Source organism: Amphibalanus amphitrite, unplaced genomic scaffold (genome assembly GCF_019059575.1).
Source record: "Amphibalanus amphitrite isolate SeventyFive unplaced genomic scaffold, NRLGWU_Aamphi_draft 000574F_arrow, whole genome shotgun sequence".
Classification (NCBI taxonomy): Eukaryota; Metazoa; Arthropoda; class Thecostraca; order Balanomorpha; family Balanidae; genus Amphibalanus; species Amphibalanus amphitrite.
Window position 1 is genome coordinate 122,069 of NW_024882068.1, and position 9,303 is coordinate 131,371.

The window sequence follows — 9,303 nt, forward strand, 5'->3', positions numbered from 1 at the left end:
GCGATATAACCGTGGAAAAATGAACATTTATGTCACATGATGAGTACATGAACATTGGATGATCATAGGTATCAACAGCGCGTTATCTTATGTATGTTTGTAAGGAATCGACACAAAACCACAGATGAGATGATAACAATGAGCTCATATGATGTGTGCACAACCTCCATATTTGACATGCCACGGTATAAAAAAATCAGCACTAAGTAAACATTACAAAACGGCTCCCTTCAGCCATCTAGCACCACATCGTACCATCTTCAGCACCGAATCCGTCGACGGTAGCCACGATGGTAACACGTGCCATCTTGTGACAGTACATGTCCTCGATTCCACGCCTTGGCGCCTTGGTAGGTCGGATGGCAGGACTCACGCCGCGTGAGGGCCTGGTTACTTGCAGCGAGGCCGGCCGACCTCAGCCGAGGGCCTGGTGTGCTGAGATCTACCGTTCTGAACTAAAAACCTCCATATCGCTGGTATACCAGCGATGCCTCTGGTATAGCCTCTGGTATACCCGAGTACTCTGGTTTGCCATTCTCAACTGAAGACCCCACACAGCTCCTATACTATTAGCGTACGATTCTGTCTCAGCTGTAGGCCTCCAAGCTGCCGGTGTACTCACAGATGTCGTCATAGTCTAGCGTCGCCAGCTGCTGGTCGGGCAACAGCTGCAGGGTGGCGCGACACCGCTTCGAGTCTCGGTCCACCAGCTCTCCTACCTGGGAGAAACATGGAGGCGTCAACGTGACTTCAATGTGTAGGGTCAGCCTCTCTCCCTGCCAGGCACACACATATAGCCGCAGAGAGGAGAGGGATGACAGCGCGTGTGCGTACAGACTGTAGGACCAGAAGACGATAAATAAAGAAAATAAACAATCATTTTATTCACAATCATACGCAAAAGGAAAATACAAAGACTGAATGAATAATTTACCGCACACACTCAGTGACAAAAATATGCGAGGATGTTATGCATGAGGGGCAAAGGACCAGACTTAACGCAGCCTAAATAACGAGAAATGACGAGGAAAGGGATTATTACGCACAGAAAGGTTTAACCCAGCTTTACTACGGCGTAAGTGATCGATAGATCGATGGTGTTCAGTGTTCATTCAGCCCGTGGCACTGCCACTGGAGTCTGGAAGTAAAGCGAGAGCACCCACTCTACACGGTCCGTTACACTGCTGGTTCCATTATTATCCGATAGGTGGCACAGTGGGCGCCAGAGCGGGCACGGAAGGCAACAGAGTATCAGCGGTATCGATGTCTTATTGAGCGAATGATGGTGGCACTAGCCACATGTAACATCGGATGGGCTGATGAAGCTCTTCTCGCCATAAAAAAGCTTCCTGAATAGCATGAATTCAATATTTTATCTCAGCCTCTCGCTCATACCAACATTTTCCTAAATGAATATTTCGTAACAAACAAGTTAGTTCACCTTAAACTGCTTTGAACATAATTAAACCTCCTGGTTAGAGGAGAGCGAGCGAGGCTGCTGAAATGTCGCATCAGGGGCAAACCACAGCTAACTTCGTAGTTACCTCCCGCTCCGTGATGACAACACCTGCACGTTTCGAGTGTTCTGTCTGTCCGCGGTGCCTCACCTGACCGGTATGGGGTCCCCGGACCACCATCACTGCCCCGGGCGCTCGGCGCGGTATGACCGTCTCCAGCCGGGCGGTAGCCACGTCCTCCAGGAGCCGACCGTCGGCGTCCTTACAGATACACAGGTCGGCCGTGATGACATCGACGACAGTCAGCTGGCGGAGAGAAGAGAGATAATGGGTCAGAACATGGCAGTAATAGCATCCCCATTCTCCGGTCAGCTAGCAGAGAGGAGAAAGAGTTGTTGGGGCATGGCATTGACAATGATAGCATCACCGATTAGTCGGCAAAGAGTGGCATTAGAATATCACAAAAAGCAAAAAACAAAAAAAAAAAACAGTAAGATGGCAGGGAAAAGACGTGTGAGAAAGAACACGACAGCAGGGTCGTTCGTTCGTCATTTTGTATGCCAAACAGCAGCCAAAGCAGGCACCTCTTCGGCAACTGATTGCCAGTTTCTCACCTTCTGTTTGTAGTAACGGCCCTTTTTGTACTTTTGGTCGATGCAGCGGACTCGCAGCTGGGGTCTGACCCAGGGCCGGCGGGTCTCCCGGCTTCCAGGTGAATCAGCTGCCCTCTCAGATGACCTGTAGGTCAACAATGAGCAATGGGTCACACAAGATTGGTACAGAAGGAAGCTCTCTCGCCTCCAGCCGACTCAGGAACGGACAAGGGTCGCTCATATACTTTATCAGCCGCCTGAAGCACAGAAGCCTAAGGTCCAACATGTAGGTATGGCCTACCCCGTCCACCTCATGCGGCCACCATCAACACTATTCACAAGCTTCCCGGCTACCTTCACAACACCGTACCCGTCACCTCTGTGACTCCCTGACACCCGTTCCGTCCCTCTCCTACCACCCGTCAACCCAACCCCTCACCTCTCCTTCTTATCACCACCGGCCGTCTTGTCCCGATGACGGTGCTTCTCTCCATTCTTAGACCGCCCCGAGTCCCGCTCGGCGGCTTCGTCTGCCCGTGAGGAGGACTTTTCCGAACGGTCCCGACCACGCGCCGACTCGTGCTCCTTCTCCTGCCGCTCCTTGTACTCGGTGTACTTCTCCTGGTCTGAAGAAAGTAGGGGGACAGGTCGACTTGAGCGAGGATATACATGAGCGTGGTGAGAGAGTAGTTACTAAAGCACCCCCACTTCTTACTGGGGAATAATAAAACGGGATATGGTCGGAGAATAATAAAGCGGAAAACCCAGAAGCTGCACATCGCCTAGCAAACGTCTCTTGAGACCAGAGAAAGTAAGCACAAACTATATCAGACGAAACAAGACACTTGCTTTAAAGCAAACAGAGGTGAATGGGTGGTGAACGGAATTCTACGAGTACTGAATGGCCTGTAAATGCTGGTGACAATCGTAACCATGCTAGACTAATTGCAGCAATGGACGGCAGGATGGCAACTTAGTCTATATTCGACTGCCCACTCACTGATGACGCGGCTGTTGCGCTTGTAGTCCTTCTTGGTGACCAGCCGGAGCGCGCCCTCGGGCAGGCTGCTGGTGTTGCCAGAGACGGCCATTTTGACCAGCGCCCGGCCGTCGCCGTCCAGGCTAGATACCTACTGAGACCAGCGAACGGTCAGACACGTCTCGTGACCGGCACACAGATGCGCCAGACTCAGTGACACAGAGAGCCCGGCCGTCGTCATACAGGCAGAGAGCCTGGCCGATGACGACCTATCGGAACGAGTCATCGGTCAGCCACGTCCCCACACACAGATGCATCGAGCTGGCCAGTAGCACGCTAGCACCAGGCGTCGAATCGACCGGGCATCGATATGATGACTCAGCAAAGTAACACTACTTGAATATTCCTATTCGGAGCGCCGATGCCTCGCCCATCTACGGCTGGATCAAATTGTCTGAGCAAATCCAATAAGTTCCAATGGTCTCCGACACCTACCTGACCATAGTTGCCCTTCTCCTTTCCGATGGTGACCACGACGAACGCGCCGGGTGCCATGGTCAGCTCCTCCTGATCTCCGTCGGCACCGGCCGCCGCCGGGGTCTGCTGAGCGGTCGCTACGGACGCGCCCAGACCGAGACCCTTGGGGCGCACCACTGCCTCGAACTGACCCACCTTCCTGCGGGGGCACAGGGAGGGAGAGCTTAACACCGGGCGCGGACGGCACGGCAGAGTGTGGAGCGAACTTCAACTGGAGAGGGGAGGTAAGATGGTGGGGAAACATCGCACATTGCTTAGGCGGAGAACAAACGATGCGGAAAAACATGTTTCACGCAACATAAATGTTCATTTACTGACAAGGTGTAGGGCAAGACCATCAACGAATTAATCAATACTGCCGTTTTGATAACTCATACCACGTCATTAGGAGCGATATCGGAAAGTGAAGAAAATCGTTCTTCATTGTTTCAAAGTTCCACATTTTAAGCACAAGCGTACGAGCGCGGCCGTATACTCACTCTCCCTTCTTGCCGGTTCCGTCGCCATCCTTCCAGCCCATTCCGCGCAGCAGCGCCTTTCCGAACTCCTCCACCGGTACACTGTCATAGTCGTCCAGTGTAGGCTGAAATACGAACAAAGAATGTACTGCCAGTTGCATAATACGTCGTAAAAATAAGGACGACCTATAAGTAACGTTGGAAAACATTTGCTTACCTTGATACCAATTACCATACACAAGCATTTATCTCCAATGAGCCTCAGAGCAGTCTGAACTTATGACCTTCCAAGTGAAGAATTAATTATAAAGCCTTTTTGTAACAATTTTTTCTTCCTAAATAACATAGGCATTGGTTTCCATTTAGTCATGGAAACCAGCAACCTTCAAATTCGAGTTTAGCTTTGCAACTCAATGCTAAGTTATCATCGACAGAGAGCAGACATGTGCTTTATGCATATGACAATCAATGTAATCATCTGGTCAAGTGAAAAGAAGTTGTTGCGATGGGAAATGGTATCTTTGGTACAAAGGCTACGACTACTAAAGAAAAGAACTGCAATACTGAATTAATAAAATATTTTCTTACCACTTCTCCAATGGTGGCACCCTGTACAATGCTGCTGGAAGCCACTTCAATGTCAGCCACTTCCTTTCCTTTTCCCTTCCCATCAGCTCCTTCTGCTGCCTCTGAAATAAGAAATGAAGAATACATTACACCACTAACAGTACCAGTAAAACGCCTTTTGGGGCGACTAACGGAGCGAGCTAGAGGGTGAGCCTTGCAAGTGCGAAATTTTGAGGGGGTACATAGCTCCAACTGGCTTGTGCACGGCACCCTACAAACCGGTCTCTAGCGGTGTGCCAAATTTGAGCACAATCGCCCCAGCCGTTCTCGAGATCTGGAAGCGGCACCCTGCACGTGCGCACGTGCAAAATGGGTCCCAACTGACTTGTGCACGGCACCCTACTAACTGGTCCCTAACCGTGTGCCAAATTTGAGCGCCATCGGTCCAGCCGTTCTCGAGATATGGAAACGACCCCTGCACCTGCGCACGTGCAGCAGCACCCCAACTGTGGCACATGGATATGCATTGCCTAGTAGGTGTCTACCTACATGCCAACTTTCAGCGCAATCGGCCCAGTAGTTACCGAGATATTGCAACAATTACAAAACTGACACGTCTTCGTTTTGCACGTGGCACGTGCATAAGGGGTCACCCACATGCATCAGAAATAGTCCAAAATACTTGGTGGAAGGAATGAAGCTACCCTACAAAAAAATTCCCGCATGTAAATCGGTCAAGTGGTTGCGGAGATATAAGCCTCGCAAAAGCGTCCGCACGGCCGGCCGGCCGCTCATACTCAGAAATTTCCGTTAATCTAAGGAAAGACTTTACTCGCTTCGCTCGCTCCGTAATTACACACTAAAAAATACAATTGCCCCAGACCCCAATTCAAAATAATATACCTTATCATTGACATGACAAATTGAATTGTTACTCTGCACAGCTAAACTGTTTTTATAATTTCCCATTCAAACCATTTTCTTCAACCACGTATATAGGGTAGCATTTTAAAACCACCATGAATAGGTAATTCACTAGCCTAATATGATTGTTCCAAGCAAAAGTGAACCAACTATGATTACTGGTGATAACTAAACACAATTCTTGATATTTACCCTGTAGAATTTCTGCAGCAGCCAAAGAATCCAAATTCCCCTCTCCCACTGCAGAATCATGCTCTTTGGTATCAGTCACTGTGGATGGTTGGTTTTCAACAGCCTTTTGAATTTTCAGCTTTGGTTTCTTCAGTGGGATAACCAGTGGAACATATTCCTTCCTTTTCTTTGTGCTGGCAAAAATAAGACAACAATGAAGGTCAAAACACTCATCTATATCCTACATTCATGTTATACAATAAAAATTTTGCAACATCAAGAAATAATTGTGTTAAGCCTATTGCTTTGAAAATCTTGACAATTGAATAATGCATCAAAAATGACCAGGAGTTTAACACAACCCCATAATTTCATCACAGGAGAATATTCAGAAAGCCAACTGCTAATTAACAGCTTAGTCTTACTTACCTTTCAATGCCTTTGTCATCAACTGATTTAACAAAGTCCACTTCTTCACTCTTCTCAGTAGAGTTAAGAGAAGTTTGTATCACAGATGGTTTCTTAACAGCTTTTGTGAATTGAAAAGCAACTGGCTTTGACTCCATGGTGTCCACTCTTCTAGTATCTTGACGTGATGCTCAGCTCGGTGTTGACTGCAAAAAAAAAAATTGATCCAAGTTCAGGTCGTTCAAAATGTGCAGACACCTAACTTCAAAAAATGTCCTTACTTTTAGTGAAAGCACATGTTTAAAGCATAGTGAAATAAGAATGGAAAATGAAGACCCAACCTGTACATTGCACAACAAGCATTTGGCACCACCTATGTCATTATTTACTCTAAAGCCACAGACCATGGTGGTGTTTCACCAGTGATAGCAGCATGCTGATATTCCATTTCGCGAGCTAACGTCACACTTGTGGTAGTGTTGGGAGCAACAGGCTTGTTAACCTCTCCATGGAAAGCCCAATTTTACATGTGTAATAGCAGCATGCTGCTTTCACCGGTGAAACACCACCCATGAGTCAAAAAACAAGGGCAGTCATATCAGGTCATATCAATATACCTATTTTCCCAGGATATTCCATTTCCAGTGAGAAGTGACCAGGATTTTAAAGTCCAAATCAAATTGAAATGTCAAATAAAACGACTGACGCCTGAAACTTGAAAGTAGTGTAGTAGACTTCTAAAATCTAAGAATGCGCAAAGTTTCAGATAAGCACATTTTCGTTATCAATTATCAAAGGTAAATTCTAGAATGTTTTATCAAAATCAGGGCATTAAATGAATCGATATTCACCTATTTATGCAGCTAATACAATATCAATATCCCAGGCATCGGTAAAATCCTTTTTGAAAGGATTGCATTCCCAATCCACATTCCTAGTGCCGAAGTGGATTGCATTCCTACCCGCAATCCCCTTTTTCACTTGGATTGTGATCAAATCCGCAATCCTTTTTTGCAATCCTGTTGTATTGTTATGTGCACTAGTGGATCTGGGGGAGGGAGGGGGGGCATAGGGCCGTGCCTCCTCCCCAAATCACCCATTTCTAGTACCTAGTCTTGCGAGTAAATCCTATCTAAGGCACATCGCACAGGTATTTTATGGGAAATATTTTTGCCTCAAACACCCCCACATTTAAACCTCTACCCAACCAGTGTTTTATATTTTTAAAACTCTCCCTCAAATACGTAATTTTGCCCTTCCTATGTAGTTCATCAGCGTATATTATTTTGAGCGTTTAAATTAAAAGCGTTAAAATTATTTCAAGTTTCGATGTAAAGCCCTTGATAGCAAAGTACATTAAGCCGATGAAGCCGATCGCATAATTTTCAAACACAACAAACCATTTCAAAGCACTAATCAAACACAATCCGGATTGGATTGCAAAAATTGGAAGTATGATGCAATCCAATCCGCAATCAAATCCTGTTTTTGGAATGGATTTCAAACCCAGGTGCAATCCACCAAAAAGGAATGCAATCAGGATTTTGCAATCCTGCAATCACAATCCTACCGATGCCTGCAATATCCCCAGCATCCCCAATATCAATATCCCACGCAAAAGAACGTTTGCGGCGGAACTGAATCGCTTGCGTGAGAAATGAAATGCTACCATATTTGATATGGCATCATATATCCTTCACTTCCCTTTTTAGTTTTAGTTGCTCTGACGCACAAGACAGGCTGTGGTCTGTATGTGCGTATATTTGGCGTCAAATTCGTATTCGCGTGGAAAAAAATGATAAAAACTATCAGCGGACCACTAGGAATCTCTTGCAAATTGGTCCACTGATACAATAAAATCTTCTGATTACGATGTTGATTATAAATAAGCGCGGCACGACCTACGAACGGAGTCATAAGAGGTCAAAGGTCACGCACCGTTGCCCATTATCAAAAATACATTGTATGCGGACCCCTAGGAATTTTTTGAAACTCATTTCTACTATATATTTTCATCTTCTGATCACAATGGTGTTAATATCTAGGCGCGGCACGCCCTACGAGCTGAGATATGACATTACCAAATTATGCGTGGTTGCCTTTTACAAAATAAAATTTATGTGCGGACCCCTAGGAATCTATTGAAATTTATCCCAGCGATAGATTAAAATCTCCTGATCACGATGGTGATAAAATCTAAGCGCGGCAAGCCTAAAAAACTGAGAAATCAAAGATCAAAAATAAGAATCAATTGATTGGCTTTATGACGCATGGCAGACCAAATTGGCGCAAACAATATTTCTGTGTGAAAATCGTGGTGTGGTCATGGGTGATATTGTGCTGGTTTTAATCGAATAATCGAAGGTCTATTTGCTCAAATAATCTGGTAATCACTCAAGATTAAGACTGATCGTCCCAAGATTAAAAGGATACTGGCTATTTTCACAGCGTTTCAATGTGCGAACTGCTGGATTGGGTGGTCATGGCAAGAAAAGTGCTCCTAATATGAATTGTTTTAATTTTCCATTTTGATAGGCATAAGGTTGCCAGAAGCTTTAGACTGTGAAATAAAGCACGTTTTACAAGATCCTGGATTGCATTGCTGCAGGAACATGGCTCTGGAGATGGGTTGGAACATGATGGAACTGTGCAGAACCCAATGCGAGAGATTTGCACATGTCTTGTGGTGTGGAATGTCTGCAAAAAGGTGCAGTCTTCTTAGGTTGGGAATGGTAACACAATCCCAAAGTTTCTTGTGCCTTAGTGATCAAACCATAAGCACATGTCTGATGATGTGCTGATGCTCACCTGTTAGACTCTCCTGTTTCATATCCTCCTTCCATCTGATCGAGAAGTAAGGAAACAGTGAATGACAGAGAGTTGCGCCAATTATTCCACAGCTAGATGTAAGTTGGATTCGCATGACAGAGTTGCAATAGTGAGTCTGCTATAAGGTAGTTGGTAGAAATGGCAAGTATTTACTCGAGACGCTGCTCATAGTCTGTCTGGATGCAATGTGTGCCTAGTTCAAGTTGCATGTCTTGCTTGTGCTTGTGCTTGTGTTCTACGAGACATCCTAGTGCAAGGCACCTGGTGGCACGCACTATCATTGATGATAGATTGTGGTTCAGAATGTTACGTTGACTCGTGACAACAGCAAGGACGATCTTCACACTTTGAGGTGCCGTACAAATGACTTCTGTGCAAAG

The 9,303-nt window shown here is 46.0% G+C and overlaps 1 protein-coding gene across 6 annotated transcripts; it reads right to left on the bottom strand.

Annotated features, from left to right (window-relative positions):
* Positions 1-6: 6 nt before the first annotated feature.
* On the bottom strand, positions 7-7,716 carry LOC122394106 (G-patch domain and KOW motifs-containing protein-like). 6 transcript variants are annotated; one of them, XM_043390689.1, is made up of 11 exons: positions 7,665-7,716; positions 6,116-6,300; positions 5,708-5,880; positions 4,613-4,713; positions 4,046-4,149; positions 3,525-3,705; positions 3,051-3,180; positions 2,490-2,676; positions 2,072-2,195; positions 1,608-1,763; positions 7-719 (listed from the first exon to the last, which is right to left on the bottom strand). In XM_043390689.1, exons 2-11 carry the CDS (start codon positions 6,250-6,252, stop codon positions 588-590), a joined length of 1,425 nt encoding a protein of 474 aa, XP_043246624.1. In that variant the 5' UTR covers positions 6,253-6,300; positions 7,665-7,716; the 3' UTR covers positions 7-587. The 6 variants fall into 6 exon arrangements, with proteins under 6 accessions (XP_043246624.1, XP_043246628.1, XP_043246625.1 ...); XM_043390693.1 differs by having other exon boundaries at positions 7,616-7,669; XM_043390690.1 differs by having other exon boundaries at positions 7,601-7,667.
* Between the last annotated feature and the right edge of the window lie 1,587 nt (positions 7,717-9,303).